The 17,089-nt window shown below is 39.7% G+C and overlaps 2 protein-coding genes and 1 long non-coding RNA gene across 3 annotated transcripts; 1 reads left to right on the top strand and 2 right to left on the bottom strand.

Moving 5' to 3' along the window:
* The first annotated feature begins 779 nt into the window (after positions 1–779).
* On the top strand, positions 780–4,778 carry LOC128354454 (PI-PLC X domain-containing protein 1-like). Its single transcript, XM_053314697.1, has 7 exons — positions 780–1,059; positions 1,645–1,781; positions 2,653–2,778; positions 2,869–3,024; positions 3,113–3,225; positions 3,859–3,929; positions 4,023–4,778. Exons 1-7 carry the CDS (start codon positions 957–959, stop codon positions 4,271–4,273), a joined length of 957 nt encoding a protein of 318 aa, XP_053170672.1. The 5' UTR covers positions 780–956; the 3' UTR covers positions 4,274–4,778.
* Positions 2,205–3,260, bottom strand: LOC128354461 (uncharacterized). The gene is made up of 3 exons (XR_008321047.1): positions 3,124–3,260; positions 2,892–3,011; positions 2,205–2,411 (listed from the first exon to the last, which is right to left on the bottom strand). It is a non-coding gene; the product is annotated as an uncharacterized LOC128354461 (long non-coding RNA).
* A 492-nt stretch (positions 4,779–5,270) lies between the features above and the next one.
* LOC128354427 (NACHT, LRR and PYD domains-containing protein 12-like) lies at positions 5,271–12,958 on the bottom strand. The gene is made up of 16 exons (XM_053314668.1): positions 12,810–12,958; positions 12,585–12,704; positions 12,366–12,479; positions 12,164–12,274; positions 11,944–12,057; positions 11,732–11,804; positions 11,330–11,578; positions 9,499–11,273; positions 9,126–9,293; positions 8,778–8,951; positions 8,487–8,657; positions 7,428–7,601; positions 6,645–6,818; positions 6,227–6,400; positions 6,088–6,134; positions 5,271–5,987 (listed from the first exon to the last, which is right to left on the bottom strand). Exons 1-16 carry the CDS (start codon positions 12,896–12,898, stop codon positions 5,458–5,460), a joined length of 4,257 nt encoding a protein of 1,418 aa, XP_053170643.1. The 5' UTR covers positions 12,899–12,958; the 3' UTR covers positions 5,271–5,457.
* Between the last annotated feature and the right edge of the window lie 4,131 nt (positions 12,959–17,089).

Raw genomic sequence — 17,089 nt, forward strand, 5'->3', positions numbered from 1 at the left:
AGATAGTGTTTGCCTGTTGAGCTGTGGTGGAACAAAAAGAAGGACTTTAGCACTAAAAACACTGTAATGTTGAAAAATGTCTACTTGGTTCGGGTCATTTGGATGACTGATCTTCATATTAACTTTACATAAACTATTTAATACATGTACAGAAGCAAAGACTGAGAGGAAATTAGAGATAGACAGAGCTGGAAGAAGTATTCAGATCCTTTACTGAAGTAAAAGTACCAATACAGCAACATAACAATACTCTATTAAAAGTAAAAGTCCTGCATGAGAAAGTAAAAGCACTGCAGTATTATAGTGATGTAGTATGCAGTATTACAGTAAAAGTACTGCAGTATTATGAGTGATGTAGTATGCAGTATTACAGTAAAAGCACTGCAGTATTATAGTGATGTAGTATGCAGTATTACAGTAAAAGTACTGCAGTATTATGAGTGATGTAGTATGCAGTATTACAGTAAAAGTACTGCAGTATTATGAGTGATGTAGTATGCAGTATTACAGTCAAAGTACTACAGTATTATGAGTGATGTAGTATGCAGTACTACAGTAAAAGTACTGCAGTATTATGAGTGATGTAGTATGCAGTATTACAGTAAAAGTACTACAGTATTATGAGTGATGTAGTATGCAGTACTACAGTAAAAGTACTGCAGTATTATGAATGATGTAGTATGCAGTATTACAGTAAAAGTACTATGAGTGACACTAGAAGTATTACTGTGCACTACTACAAATTAAACTATACTATTTTTTTTTTCAGTGTCGTAATTACTGCGTGAACTTTTGTTTTGAAAGTTTACTTCTTCTGGTTTTATTTTGAAATCCATAACAGGACGCGCTCGTGTATTATTAATGCGTGCATAAAACCCGGAAGAGAGTGTAAACAATACCGTAAGTAATGCAGAGTAAAGATGAAACAGTGATATAATATATTGGATTAAATAATCATGGAGGACAAACAGCGGCTACAGCTCGGAGGAAGCCCGGACTGGATGTCGCGTCTGCCGCAGAAGCTGCAGGATGAGCCGCTGTGGAACCTGGCTCTACCCGGTAAGACACAAACACTGAGGAAGAGATAATAAGGAAGCGATAATGATGTTTAGCAGCTGATTCTCCAGTTTTCCAACACGTACTCTTGTAAAAACAGAAAGAAAAAAGCCCAAATGCTCTAAAAACCAAATTTAATTTGCGTATATGAAAGCAAAATAAAGGGCGATTTCACTTCTTTCCCCCTCCCATCCAGATCAACAAGACAACTATACTTGTCAAATCCCGATCAGATTACCAAGGATTCAGCAGAGACACATTAAAACATATTTTCAGATTTACAAAACCTTTCTTTTATTTGTGAGAACAGAGAAAAAAAGGGTGATTTCACCGTTTTTTCCTTATCTTGACCACATTAGACCAAAACCCATTATCTTTAGACATGTTAAATTTGGACTAGATTAACAAGGAGACTTCAGAGATGCATTAAAACACCATTTGAGATTCATGAAACCTTTATTTTATTTGTGAAAACTGAATAAAGACTAGCCAGACCTTTAAAATCTGTGTATTATGTCTCCTAGCTCAAAATAGAGAATCAGCTGCTAAATATTTCCCTTAACCCTCATCCTCTCCATCTCTCTCCAGGAAGCCACGACAGCATGTCTTTCTGTTTGGACGTCTCCTCTCCTGTGCTGAAATCAGAGCCTCGTCTCCTCAGACTGACTGACAAGCTGTTTCCTTGCTGTACTCGGCCTTGTGTCTACCGCTGGGCCACCACACAGGTACAGGTACTGGAACATGTGGGACACAATTTAGGGGCCACATAAAGTAGTAGTAGTTTATCTTTCAGAGGATTTGAAGGCCAAGCTGAAGCTGAGCTCGATAACTCATTAAGACATGAAGTTTTATAGACTATACAGCATGCACAGATTCATTTAACTTGTTTGGTGTCCATTCATATGTCTTTAGAAATATAAGTATATTTTATTTATCTTATCTATCATTTGGAAGAGACAAGTGATGAAGTAGTTTTAGTGCAGTTTTATTTTGAAGGAATTGATTAGTTGTACTGAGTTTAACAAGTGATGAAGTAGTTTTAGTGTAGTTTTATTTTGAAGGAATTGACTAGTTTTAGTGAGTTTAACAAGTGATGAAGTAGTTTTAGTGTAGTTTTATTTTGAAGGAATTGACTAGTTGTAGTGAGTTTAACAAGTGATGAAGTAGTTTTAGTGTAGTTTTATTTTGAAGGAATTGACTAGTTTTAGTTCCCAGCTTTGCTTTATGTTCGAGCTCCTGAATAAAAGAAAATAAAGTAGTAAAGTTGAAGTTTACCGGCTCTGGAGGGCAGCTGGTCGGCCTGATCCATAGTAGAAAATGTCCATCACAGTTTCCCAGAGTCCAACTTCAACCTGCTTGTTATTTTTGACCACAAACATAGAAGTGGCATCCCAAATACTCACATTTGATAGTTTATAAGCTGTAAATTTGTGCCTAAAAATACAAGCAAAAATCAACAATAGCCACAGCAAGGGAGTTTTGTAAGAGAGCTGTCTATAGTTTTACATGTTCTATATTTTTCTGTTTATTCTCTGTCTCTTATTTTCTCTCTCTCTCTCTCTCTCTGTGTGCGTGTGTGTGTGTGTGTGTGTGTAGCAATCTGTCCTCAGTGATCAGTGTGATCTTGGCATTCGTTTCTTGGACCTGCGGATCGCCAGGAAGCCAACAGAAGGCGTCAAATTGTTCTTCGCCCACGGCATCTACACACTGCTGACTGTCAAGGTACTCACACTCACACATTTGCTTATATATGTATCCATACTTAGATATTAAACAGTGTGTGTGTGTGTGTGTGTGTGTGTGTGTGTGTAGGAGGCTCTGGAGGAACTGGCTACCTGGTTGGATGCTCATCCAAAAGAGATCGTGATCGTCTGCTGCTCGCATTTTGAATCGCTGACTCTCACAGATCACATTCGCCTTGTTGAGTACATCCTATCCCTGTTCGGAGATAAACTCTGCTCCTCACAGGTAATTAGCCCAGAGGAGAGGAAGAGAGAGAGAGAATTGTTTAAAAAAAGACTTCGTAAAGTGTGCATATGTGTGTGTTTCTATGCAGGACATTCCCACCTTGCGCTCCTGTTGGTCGAGAGGCCAGCAGGTGATTGTTTCCTATGACGACCAGCAGATGGCGCAGCAGCACCCTGAGCTGTGGACAGGAATACCTTACTGGTGAATAAACACAGCAGAGATTATTTTAAACTGGTGCATGTAATGGTTTTAACCCTCCTGTTGTCCTCGAGTCAAGGAAGGAAGGGAGGAAGAAGGAAGGAAGGGAAGAAGGAAGGAAGGAAAGGAGGATGAAGGAAGGAAAGGAGGAAAGAAGGAAAGGAGGGAGGAAGGATGACGGAAGGAAGGAAATGAGGGAGGAGGGGAGGAAGAAGGAAGGAAAGGAGGGAATAAGGAAGAAGAAAGGAAGGAAAGAAGCAAGGAAGGGAGGAAGGAAAGGAAGGAAGGATGGCGGAAAGAAGGTAGGAGGGAGGGAGGAAACAAGGAAGGAGAGAGGGAGGGAGGGAGGAAGGGGGGAGGGAGGAAGGAGGAAGGAAGAAAGAAGGAGTAAAAACAATTTGACCCGGGAGGACAACACGAAGGTTAATAAATTAAGTTACATAAGTTCTAAATAATCTTCTCTTCTCTACAAAGTTTTACTATAATCAATCAATTAATCTTCATTTATTTGGCACCAGATCACAACAAAAGTCATCTCAAGGCACTTTACACACACAGCAGGTCTAGACCGTACTCTTTAAATTTAAAGAGGCCCAACATTCAAATTAAAAAACTTACCGTCTTAACTTACTCCAGGTATGCTGACAGCACAGATCCAAAGAAGGTGATCGCTTACCTGGAGGATCAGAAGCGCAGTGGGAGACCAGGCAAGTTTAATTTGAGTAGTTTACCGACTTTGTTTGTATTTGCATGAATGATCATCTTTTTTCAGACTTATTTAATGTGGTTTTGTCTTGCAGCTGGTTTTTTCGTCAGCGGTCTGAACCTGACAGAAGACGCTCCCTACATCTTCCTCCATCCTTTCCAGAATCTCAGGAAGATGACGACGAAGGCTCTCTCACCGCTCCTCGGCTGGGCGAGCGAGCAGCTGCCCGGACCCGAGGCGGGAAGAGTCAACATCCTCTGCTGTGACTTTGTGGCCATCAGTCAATTCTGTTCACTTGTGATTGACCTCAACTACAAACTGCTGGATGGAGCAGGAGCTACTTGAACGTTGGCTCTCCCCTCCTCTGTCCTGTCTCCTAATCCACAGTTCCACTTCTGTCACCTTAAGTGTCTTTTTTTCTGCCAAAAAGCATCACTGTTTGCACTTGAGCCAATTTAAACTATTTAATATAAATGATATGCACTTGGAGATGGCACGTTTGTTTACTTTTACATGTGACTGTGCCAAACTTAGTAAACTTTTTTGCTGGAAGAACACATTTATACACTTTATGCACTTCATTATGGTGTTATTTCTAATGTTACATATTCAGTTGTTCCCAATGCATTTTATGTTGTTTTGTTTTACTGCATGTTAATTAAATTCTTTCAGACATTATATGAATAAATACTTGCACATATTTTGACTCAGTGTATTTACTATTATCGTAACTCAATGGTAAATTAAGTTGTGTCAATACATATTTGGCTTTACACCAAAATACTGATTAAATGAGACAAAGTTTCTTCAGGACCAGAGTATAAAACTATCAAATTATCCAACAGAACAAACAAACGCATTAAGACAATAAATATGATAAATCTTCTGAAACTGCTTCTCCTTCCATATTCAGCAATGTTTTAAGTAGCTGAAAGGTTGAGTCCTAAATATAAAAGGTATGCTACATTAGTGTAATAAGTCAGAGGTGGAAGATAGTCCAGTGAAATTAACAGGTGGATGTGATAAATCTGGCTAAAGAAATTATTACCTTATGAGTTAATAAATGTGAGATATACACAGCAAACTGTACTGAGAATTAGGACTTGCAATAAATTAAGCTTCATATTTAATACTGAATGCAGAATTATTTTTATTTAAGCTGACAAGAGCAAATACCACATTTAGTGGTTGGATATAAAAATAAAACAAACTGTACATGTGACACATTAAACTGCAAAGCCCTGTAGGATAACATGCCACCCATTTAGGAAATATTTGATAGTATTACTTTACATAATATACAGATATATACAAGCATTAAGTATTACACAAAGGTGCAGGTTTTTAGATAAAGTCAAAAACACATTGTCATTCAGCTAAAGCTAGGCTGTTTAGGGGAAGTCTCTGTGTGGATGGCAATATCCATGTTTCAATCGGTCCAGACTGAAATATCTTAACTGCTCCCATTATACTAACTTAGCATCAGCATGTTAGCATTGCCATTGTGAGCATGCAGATGTTGGCATGTCCTAACACAAAGACACTGATGAATCAAGTGACAGAAAACCAAAACCAGGGTAGAGGGGTTCAGTGAAGGCGTAGTGGAAGGTGTACAGGTGGCTCAGTGAATCAGATGAGACACTGTAGTAGGACAGAGAGCCAGCAGGCCAGTCCAGATATACTCCAACTCTGTTAGAGCAAGAGGAGGGAGGCGTGAGAAGAGTTGTTCTGATGTTATTGTGCCAGGCATAGTAACATTTATCAGTGAGCTCTAGACTCCACGACTTCTCATTCCACCCAAGCCTGCTGCCATCTCGAGCCCCTCTCCTTCTGAGGCTTCTGTAAGTCACACCAATGTCGACCCCCGTTTCCCAGTCCACCTCCCAGTAACAGCGACTACTCAGACCAGTTGTGCACAGCACCTGATAGCACCAGTCGAATCTGTCGAGGTGTTCGGGATATGGCTGCTTCATTGCCGACAGCGTCACCTTTCTGTTGTTGTCGGACAGGACGACGTTTTTGTGTGTTGTGTTTGGGTCCAATGTGAGTTCGCACAAATCTAATGGAGAGAAAAAGAAGAAATGTAGCAGCAGTTTGTGACTGAATGGATGTCTGATAAATTAAGCACAGAAAGGTAACATTTCTTTTTACACACTTACACTTCCTTAGACCAGATTTCAGCCATTGCACGCCACCATGATCCACACTGTTGGAAAAAAAAAATCAAGTCAGACAAGAATGCATACAGAAAAAATAACCTTTCCCTGTGTCTTTCTTTTAGTAATTGTTTCTCTATACCTGAGTGATTCCAGTCTCCAGCGTTGATCCTCTAATCCAGAAGAGAGTAGATTTATACTCGAGTCTCCTGGGTGATTGTAGCTCAGGTCCAGCACTCTCAGATGGGAGGGGTTGGAGCTCAGAGCTGAAGCCAGAGAAGCACAGCCTTCCTCTGTGATCAGACAGCCTGACAACCTACATAAACACACACAGTTGAGGTGTTTTGTTGAAGAAAGAGCCAAGCTGTGTCCCTAATTAAAGTGATTTCCTTGTAATGCTTTCTCCTTAAGCCCTTGCTAGGAAATTAGTTACGGTGTCAGAGAACTTGAGCACATGTGGAGCCCTCTTAAAAGACTCTACAGACGTTGCTCAAAATTGGTGTTAAGGATTGTGATGGTAGGAAAAGCACAGATGAATAAAATGAATGACAGTTGCTGACCTGAAAGTCTCAAGTCTACAGTTTTGACTCCAAAGTCCAGCAGAGAGCGTCTTCACTCCTGAGTCCTGCAGGTCATTGTTACTCAGGTCCAGCTCTCTGAGAGTAGAAGACTTGGAGCTGAGAACTGATGAGAACTCCTGACAGCATTTCTCTGTGAGTGTAGTTTGACTCAATCTGAAAAATTGAAATCATCATCAGTTGTACATCAGTTGTATTTTAGGTTTTTAAGCTTTCTGCATGGTTTTATTGTTAGTGAACAGATAAAGTTTCAGATAAATTATCTTAGCAAGGTAGTTTGAACCTGCAGTGCAGAACCATCGACTCCCATTTACACAAACACTGTCTTCATCATTGCTACAGACCCCTGATGCTTGATTGGCCCGGTTAACAGACACAAACTAATCATGGCTGGTTGACATAAAATGCATCACTACCAATCTGCCAGTGCTGGAAAGTCACCCCACACCCAAAACTCTGGTATATTGTGAAATACCGAGGGATTAACTTGGTGATTATAGGCTTAAATCAGCATTATGTGAACTCATTTTGCAAGGGCTTGAATGTAATGTATGTTCATTTATATGTAGAAATTCTACACTCCAGGTTTAGGGGTATTTCTGACCTTTTCTGTGTAACTAGGTCTACTTTTAATGACAACCACAACAGCTGAACAACAAAACGCTGTCAATAAATATAATACAAATATATCTCTCTCTTACTTGTGTATCACTGCCTACCTAAACAATTTCTAACAACACTGGCAGTGTTTAAATAACATCTGACCTGAGAGTCTCCAGTGTGCAGTGTGAACTCTTCAGTCCAACAGAGAGCTGCTTTACTCCTGGGTCCTGCAGGTTGTTGTTACTCAGATCAAGCTCTCTCAGACTTGAGGACTGACAGCTGAGAACTGACGACAGATCTTCGCAGCTTCTTTCTGATAGCTTACAGCCGCTGAGCCTGAAGGATTTCAATCCGTCAATTCACACACACTAAATAAAAACATTTAATTGAGAATAAATGTGACAAATAAAGGCTAAATATTTTATGCTTTGTGCTGCTTATTTGTACATTTGTTTCCCTTTTTTGTACAATTCTCTGAGGCATACTGTAGATGCAGAAAACCTCAAGACCTGACCTGATATTTTCCAGCGAGCAGTGTTGACTTCCCAGTCCAACAGTCAGCAGCTTCACTCCTGAATCCCGCAGATCATTGTTACCGAGATCCAGCTCCTTCAGAGTGGAAGACTCAGAGCTGAGAAATGATGAGATCTCCTGGCAGCACTCCTCTGTGAGATTGGTTTGATTCAACCTAACAAAAAGGGACAGACATATTTACTTGTATACTGTACAATAACTCCAAAAATCAATTTGGATTTCTGTAATCTAAAATCTGATGTAACCTGAGTTTTTGGAGTGGGCAATATGGATCTGTCAATCCAACAGAGAGCAGTTTCATTGCTGAATCCTGCAGGTCATTGTCACTCAAGTCCAACACTTTCAGAGTAGAGGACTTTCTGCTGAGAACTGATGAAAACTCCTGGCAGCATTTCTCAGTGAGCCTTGTTTTGTTTAACCTGATAAAAAGAAGAAAAAAATTGCTGTTATGTCTCACTTGTTATGCAAGCTTTCTAGAGAAAAATTGGTAGACAGAGCTAAAAAATCTGATTCTCTAAGTTTGTTCACTCTCAAAATAATAGGAATGGAGCTTATCTAACAAACAATACAACAGCTTGTAATGTACGTCCACAAATGCTACACAAATAAGACCAAACAGCATGCAATATTAGAGCTATTAATATTAGAACTTAATGATACATAAAAAATGTTATAATATGATCTAACCTCAGAGTTTCCAGTTTACAATGTTGACTCTCCAGTCCAAGAGAGAACAGCTTCACTCCTGAATCCTGCAGATCGTTGTTACTCAAGTCCAGGTCTCTCAGACTAGATGACTCGGAGCTCAGGACTGAGGCCAGAGCGTCACCTCTCTCTGATAGATTACAGCCATTCAGCCTGAAGAAGAATTGAAGTCAGTTCACTTATTAAATACAAAACATGTTCTTTAATATACTTTTCCTTTAAGTATTCCACCACTGATTCATTTGATTTTCATGTTACATAATTAATCCTAACCTGAGTGTTTTCACTGTAGAGTGTGGACTCTCCAGTCCGACAGAAAGTAGCTTCACTCCAGAGTCCTGCAGGTCATTGTAACTCATGTCCAGCTCTCTCAAACTGGACGACTTGCTGCTGAGAACTGATGCTAACTCCTGACAGCAATTCTCTGTGAGATTGTTTTGGTTCAACCTAGGAAAACGAAAAGAAACATTTTATTTTATCTGATACTTCAGTTTACTGTGTGTGTGTCATATTTATTTATTATTCATTTGGGCAAAGAAACATCCCTAGCATCAGAGAAATACACATGTAAAGCCTTGAGTAGAAGACATTTATGAATTATAATCTACCATATCTTCTAACCTCAGCGTTTCCAGTCGACACTGCGGATTATTGAGTCCAGCAGAAAGCAGCGTCACTCCAGAGTCCTGCAGGTTGTTGTTACACAGATCCAGGTCTCTCAGACTACCAGAACTCAGAACAGATGCCAGACCTTCACCGCTTTTTTCTGACAGGTTGCAACCATTCAGCCTGTAGAAAAACATGCAACAAGAATGTATTTTTAAGACTAATATTAATCCAAAATGACTAAATAAATACTATGTTGTAGCCTGAAGGTACTAAGACATATAAAACAAGCCATGTTTAAATATTAATGTGTAACTACTGGTGTACCTATTTCTGTGGAGGTGATAATTAGTTTCTATTAAATTCGTCCAGTTTTCTGTGAACTTACAGAGACTTATTGGAGGCTTTGACCACTGGCAGCAGCCTCAGAAGACCCTCCTCAGTCGCAGAGTATTTCTTCAGGTCAAACACATCCAGCTCCTTCTCTGATGACAGTAAGATGAAGACCAGAGCGGACCACTGAGCAGGAGACAGTTTATCTGTGCTGAGACCTCCTGAACTCAGGTACTGTTGGATTTCCTCCACTAGAGAACGATCATTCAGTTCATTCAGACAGTGAAACAGATTGATGCTTCGCTCCGGAGAGAGATTCGTCCTGATCACACTCTTGATGTACTGGGCTGTTTCCTGGTTGCTCTGTGAACTAATTCCTCTCTGTGTTGTCAGGCCGCGTAGGAGAGTCTGATTGGTCTGCAGTGAAAGACCCAGGAGGAAGCGGAGGAACAGATCCAGGTGACCATTTGGACTCTGCAAAGCCATGTTCACAGCACTTTGGAAGAGATATGATAGTTTAAGCTTGTCTTTTAATATTTTGGACCACCAGGGTTTCGACTGGGACAAGAGATTGATACCAGAGTCGGTGAAGGTCAGAAAGACGTAAAGAGCAGCCAGAAACTCCTGAATGCTCAGATGGACGAAGCAGAACACCTTCTCTTGGTACAGCCCTTTCTCCTCTTTGAATATCTGTGTGAACACTCCTGAGTACACCGAGGCTGCTGTGATGTCAATGCCACACTCTTTCAGGTCTGATTCATAGAAGATCAAGTTGCCTTTCTGCAGCTGCTCAAAAGCCAGTTTTCCCAGAGACAAAATCATGTTCCTGCTCCCTGGGTTCCAGTGTGGATCTGTCTCAGCTCCAACGTAATACTTGTCGTTCCACATTTTGGCTTGCACCAACAAGAAGTGGATGTACATCTCAGTCAGGGTCTTGGGTAGCTCTCCTCCCTCTCTGCTTTTCAACACATCCTCCAGAACTGTAGCAGTGATCCAGCAGAAGATTGGGATGTGGCACATTATGTGGAGGCTTCGTGATGTCTTGATGTGGGAGATGATGGTGCTGGCATGCTCCTCTTCTCTGAATCTCTTCCTGAAGTACTCCTCCTTCTGTGGGTCGGTGAACCCTCTGACCTCTGTCACCATGCCGACAAACTCAGGAGGGATCTGATTGGCTGCTGCAGGTCGTGTGGTTATCCAGAGGCGAGCAGAGGGAAGCAGTTTTCCCCTGATGAGGTTTGTCAGCAGCACATCCACTGAGGTGGACTCTGTAACATCAGTCAGGATCTCATTGTTGTGGAAGTCCAGAGGAAGTCGACACTCATCCAGACCGTCAAAGATGAACACAACCTGGAACTCTTCAAACCTGCAGATTCCTGCTTCTTTGGTCTCACCGAAGAAATGATGAATGAGTTTCACCAAGCTGTACTTTTTCCCTTTCAGCAGATTCAGTTGTCTGAAAGTGAATGGAAATGTGAAGTGTATGTCCTGGTTGGCTTTGTCTTCAGCCCAGTCCAGAGTGAACTTCTGTGTTAAGACTGTTTTCCCAATGCCAGCCACTCCCTTTGTCATCACTGTTCTGATCGGTTCATCTCTTCCCGGTAAGGGTTGAAAGATGTGTTCGCATATGATTATGGTCTCTGGTCTGGCTGGTTTCCTGAATGTTGTTTCAATCTGTCTGACCTCATGTTCATCATTGACCTCTGCAGTCCCTCCCTCTGTGATGTAGAGCTCTGTGAAGATCTGTTTCAGAAGTGTTGGGTTTCCTGTTTTAGCGATGCCCTCAAACAGACACTGAAACTTCTGCTGCAAACCACATTTGAGTTTCCGCTGGCACATGGCAGGAGTCTCTGCATAAACAAAAAAAACAAACGAGTCAATGCTGCAATAAATATGACCATCATGTTAAAGCTGTAAAAAGGCTTCTTACTGCTCTGCAGACGGTCAGCCAGCTTCTCCTGCTTCATTATCCTCAGGAAGTGCAGTGCGATTTTTAGAAATGCATCTCTGCTGTTCCTCAGATCCTCTTCCTCCTTGTCATCCATCATCTCTTCATCCAAACACTCTGAGCTAAGAACCTTCCGCATCCTCTTTAGCTCCTTCCTCACAAAAGTGATAATGCTCTCCTCAAGCAGCTGAAAAGCAATCAACAATAAATCCATCCGTTACAAACTGGAAGCCTGTTTGTCTAAATGTATCATGGGAGAACTTTAGGATTACGTGTGTGTGTGTGTGTGTGTGTGTGTGTGTGTGTGTGTGTGTGTGTGTGTGTGTGTGTGTGTGTATACCATAAATACAGAGTCTGTTTGACTCTCCAGGACAGATTGACCACTATGAACCTCTGATGTCTGCTGTTGAAGTCTGTAGAGGAAAACACAACTCAGCATTTGAATATCCATGTTGGTACTGGCTGACTTCCAGTATTACAGTACTTTAAAAACTTGCAAGAGAGGATAGATGTCTGTTACAAGACAGACTGAAATAACAGACAATGCCTTACTCTGTTTCAGAAGAATGATGTCCTTTCAAACCAAGAGGTGGTTCTCTTGACATGTTGCTCTTCATGGACACACAGCTGGTTACAGGAGAGACTGGTCTTTGCAGCTGCTCTGGACTTCAAAACAAACACATTATTTTACTTTTTTATATTAAAGACTACTGTATATGGATCAATGGACCAACTCTTCTCAGGTGATACGATGATAAACTTGTTGCCTTACTCTGTTTTAGATGAATGTTGTCCTTCAAGACCAAGAGGTGCCTCTATTGACATGTTGCTCTTCATGGACAAACATCTGGATACAGGAGAAGCTGGTCTCTCCTCCTGGGTTCTGGCAGAGGCAAACAATTCACAAAAGATAGTTTCACGCCAAAAGTTGCTTTATGAACACTTACATAGTGCAGAGTAAAATGTTGACTCACTCTGTCTCAGAGGAATGATGTCCTTTCAAACCAATTGGTGGTTCTTTTGACATGTTGCTCTTCATGGACACACAGCTGGATACAGGAGAGACTGGTCTGTGCAGCTGCTCTGGACTTCAACACAAACACAAATTTTAGTTTTTTATATTAAAGACTACAGTATATGGAACAATGAACCAACTCCTTACAAGTGATAAGATGATAAACTTGATGACATACTCTGTTTCAGAAGAATGATGTCCTTTCAAACCAATCGGTGGCTCCATTGACGTGTTGCTCTTCATGGACACACAGCTCGGTACAGGAGAAGCTGGTCTCTCCTGTGTCTGCTGATCTGGCCTTTAACACAGAGTTCTTACTTTTAATAATCATGTAGGCAAAATTAGGTACTGTGGTAGTGTGTAGGGTCTGACAGTCATGGAGAGTTTGAAATCCTCATTTTACCTTTGAGCTTTGGTCCTGCAGTCATGTTCTCCAAATGCAGTTATTTTGGAGGGAGGGACACCCTCATCTAACCCCTCAGGCAGATCCATTATAGAGATTACGCCTTTACACAAAACACATCCATAATGCTATGTCACTCAGGCTAAAAATGAAACAGATAATACTTTTGAGCCTGGTGTGTGGCAGAAGAAGAAAATGGTAGAAATACAGACGATTGCTTGTTTTGGTAATGATTGTTTCTCAAAGGTTATAAATTGGAAGACGCTTACCACCCACATGATGTTGCAGAGATTGTATAACTTCATTTGTAGAGGAGACATTGAGAAATAAGATTATGTTTATTCTCCGATGTCAGTCCAGACTTTTGAACTTTCTCGGTCAAAATCTAGAAAACAGAGAAAAAAACAAAACAAAACGTCCAACCGCTGTAGTTACACTTTAAATCCACTAGATGGTGCACATTCTCAACATCATATCTTCCAACAGCGCAACTCTGATCAGTTTATGAAGGTTTATGAAGGACTGAATTGAGTGTCAAATTTCCATTCCCTTCAAGAGCCACGAACCAAACAATGACAGTGTGGCTGAACCAACCTAACTTAATAATATAAGCAATTGTTTGTCATACATTAGAACCTGTATATTTTGATAAACTGTATATTTTATTAGGTTTTCTTCTCCTTCAGTTTTTTTTACACAGCAATACTTCTATATTATTTTTACTCCACTAATTTGACAGATTAATATTTTACTTCCAAACCAAACTAATCTTACCAAAACATGCTATTATTAATTTTTTTTAAAGTAGTTCAATGAGACATTTCAGTGCTGCTTGCGCAACATTGCATTGCAACGTTGCATCAGCAAAACTAATTCATTAATGAAATATATAATAATACAGTTACTTAAGTTGGATTGGCAAGACTTTAATTCATAATGGAGTACTTTCATATTGTGGTACTGATACTTTTACTCAAATAAAGTGTTTGAATACTTCCATCACTGCAAGGCTGCCCAGTGTTCAAGACAAGGAAATACTGCAATGTACCGTTACTGCACCCTATAAAGCAATGTAACACTGTCTAATGTGTTGAAAGCAGATTGTTTAATAGCAGCTACTTTTAAGACTGTGGTACAATTAACAGACAATAAAAATGTGATTATAAGAAAAGCTCACAGTACCTTTTTATGTGGTGAAAATGAGCTGCGTCACACCGAAGTGAAACTACACTCCAACATGAACCAACAGGAGAAGGAAAATAGAGGGGGGGTCAAAGGAGAAAGGCTGGCGTGGAGGACGTGTACACCTGCCAAACAAAACAATGTCATTATAATTGAAACTATAAACTCCAGCGACACACCCAGGTGTTACAGTTTTTTAGTAGAAATGTGGTTTTACTGCCCTGTGCTTTGCCTGCAGGCTGGTATCCTACAGCTGTGTCCTGCTATAACTCTGCTTTACAAATAAAATATTACCCATACTGAGAAATTACAGCCTTAATATAGAAATATTGGTGCCAATTTTGGAAGATTATTGTCAGTTATTGTGTATGAAGCTGGATTTGTGCCTATAGTTGTTATGCCTGCAGGCTAAACTCAGGGCGAAATGTACTAATTTGAAAGTAGGAGGAGATATGAATGAAGCCAGGTGAAACCACACACGCACACACACGAAAAATGAATGAAGTATGTCGTAAAAATTAACATGCATTTTACAACTTTATAGATTAGTGACCATTAAAGAAACCAGATACCATAAAACCATGGATATAATGGAAGTAGGTGGAGGAAATGGAGGGGAAAATGGAAAGTAACAGCATCCATCTCTTATTTAAAGAGCGTTATTTCTTGACACATACAAACAGATCGTTTCTGCTTTCAGGATGGACTGTTCTGCTTTTTTTTATTGCTGAGAAACTAAAATAAGAAGTCTTATTTAGCAATTCTGAGTTACTTCTTGTATATCCCCACCTCTTCCTGTTATTTGCAATCTTTTATTAACCCAAGCAGTTTGTACAAAGAGGATGATGGTGTTGAATGGTGTTGGTGACCTCTGACCTTTCCTCATGCATCATATTTGGTCATCATTTCCCATTGATTGCACACAGAATGAACAAATATTGTGATTTAGGTTAATTAAAGTAGTGTTAATGGGATTTGTGTCATAATATTACCCATAGTGTATACTGGCACTGTATTGGTAGAAATCAGGTTGATTATTCAGTGATTGAACTTTATATTATTCATCTTAACTTTCCTCAGATTCTTGTGCATCAAAGCATTCACATTATTGATTTTTACCCTGAGTTTAAGTTGGTAATTATAAGAAAACATCTGTATTAAACTGAAACTTAACTTAATAAAACTCTTAATATGTTTTTGTTTAAAGATAATTGAATTTTGAGGATTTCAGAAATATTAATATCATGAGTCCAACGTTCCCCAGTACAACCCCACAAACATAAGAGAGTGACTCACCACAAAAAGACTTAAAATTATATAATTTACCATTCATTCAGTTAACTTCTCAATTGTTTAATTGTTTTTCCTCTTTTCTGAACATTTTTTTATTTTAAAAGAGAATTGGATTTCCAGTTTTTAACCAAATCTACAGTCAGGATTTCAGAAATATTGATGTCATGAGTGTTTAATTGTCTTTAATATGTTGTTTCAAAGCCTTCTCTGCACTGTCAGGTATCTAATACTGATGGATAATACTTCATCTATGTTCATTTATATACTAATTCTACATGTCTTATCTCAGATGCAGATGCTTTAGTCACAAAATCAAGGAGAAGTCATCACAAAAACTTGACGGTGCATTTTTCTGATGTATTGCCTAAAAACAGTCAAAGTTTAAGATATTTTTTTCTAAATAATATCAATATTGAACCATAAAAAATGAGCTAAACATGACTTATATGTCCTCAATCATTCATTTAAACACCTTGATTCATTAAATGGCCCACAATCCCTATTATAATGCACAAATTCATTACATGCAATTGTTGTGTGGTTTTGAAACCTAACAACACATAAATGAATCTGCATCACAGGTCAGCAAATGTATTCCATGTGGTCTTAAAGCCTCACATGAAACTCTGCCTTTGTCATGTTATGTATACAGTAAATCCGTGATAGACATGCAGGTAGATAGAGATCATATGGGGGATCTATCATGCAGGTAAAAAACAGGAAATACAACATACTGCACATCCATGAAGAAAACTGCTTTCTATTCTATACAATGAAGAAATGTGTAGGCAGGTGACTGATGACAGGAGCTAAAACAGAGGAAGAAAAACACAGAACTGTCTCTTTAAGCTAGAGTTGCTGTGTCATCCTGTATAAGCAGCACAGCATGACACACTCTCTAGCTTTAAAACTTTCCTATTTGATCAAGTTTATAGTTAGAACCGGCCCAGGCTTGTCTTGGACCAGCCCTTAGTTATCCTGCTGTAGGCCTGAACTTGACCTCTTCATCTCTATGTATTCATGCCACTCTGAGTTTTTGTGCTTTCTCATTCTGCAGGAGACCTTCGGCTGCAGACTGACTGCCGCTGCTGCCATTGTGATTAGTCATACTTCTGTTTGACTTTTTCTTTGCCACTGCCCCCAAGTGCTTGCTCATGTGGGAATATTAGGTTGTTTTTTTTAATTGAAGAGTTCAGTGTAGACCTGCTCTTTGTGAAAACTGCCCTAAGATACTGACTTGAATTGAGTTTGCAGCCTCCATGGAGACGCTGTGTATTCCTGGAACTGAGCTCTTGGTTTTTTTTTTTTTGAAGTCACATGACATCAACAGCAGCTGTCTGACACAGCAGCTTGGCTTCATGAGTCACACCTCCTTATCATGAAGCATGGAAGATATAAAGGTCAAAGAAACTCACTCACAGCTGAGTATCATCAAGAGTAACTGGGTTAAGGTTGAAGAAAGTGACAAGAAAGATGGAAAAAAATACTTTTAATGTGAAAATCAATAAAAGAAAAGATAGAAATGTCTCTCTTTAATATTATTCAGTGTAATCAAGGTGATCATTTTCCTGTGGTGGTTAAAGTTAATTGAATGAGTGGTTACTGTATCTATCGTGAAGTTTGACATCTCAAAAACCTTTGGCCACTTCCTCTCTACTGTGACCTTCAGGCCTAACTATATAAGGAGCGTCCACTCAGGAGCATCAAAGAGTGTGATAAGGAGCGTGTGTCTTATCACACAGTCCAAGTCAACCACAACAGCATGAGTCAGTGTTTTACAACCTTTCCAGCTTTTAAAATTAAGC

The sequence above is a fragment of the Scomber japonicus genome, chromosome 24 (assembly GCF_027409825.1).
Source record: "Scomber japonicus isolate fScoJap1 chromosome 24, fScoJap1.pri, whole genome shotgun sequence".
NCBI lineage: Eukaryota > Metazoa > Chordata > Actinopteri > Scombriformes > Scombridae > Scomber > Scomber japonicus.

What these genes read in the sequence shown, in the direction of transcription:
- LOC128354427 (XM_053314668.1), bottom strand. Translation starts at nt 12,898, where the DNA reads ATGGATCTGCCTGAGGGGTTAGATGAGGGTGTCCCTCCCTCCAAAATA. An exon ending in CAACATTCATCTAAAACAGA is followed by an intron (nt 12,058 to 12,163) that starts GTAAGGCAACAA and finishes TTTGTTTTGAAG; the next exon opens with TCCAGAGCAGCTGCAAAGAC. An exon ending in GAAATCTGGTCTAAGGAAGT is followed by an intron (nt 5,988 to 6,087) that starts GTAAGTGTGTAA and finishes TCTCTCCATTAG; the next exon opens with ATTTGTGCGAACTCACATTG.
- LOC128354454 (XM_053314697.1), top strand. Translation starts at nt 957, where the DNA reads ATGGAGGACAAACAGCGGCTACAGCTCGGAGGAAGCCCGGACTGGATG. An exon ending in GTGGAACCTGGCTCTACCCG is followed by an intron (nt 1,060 to 1,644) that starts GTAAGACACAAA and finishes ATCTCTCTCCAG; the next exon opens with GAAGCCACGACAGCATGTCT. An exon ending in ATAAACTCTGCTCCTCACAG is followed by an intron (nt 3,025 to 3,112) that starts GTAATTAGCCCA and finishes GTTTCTATGCAG; the next exon opens with GACATTCCCACCTTGCGCTC.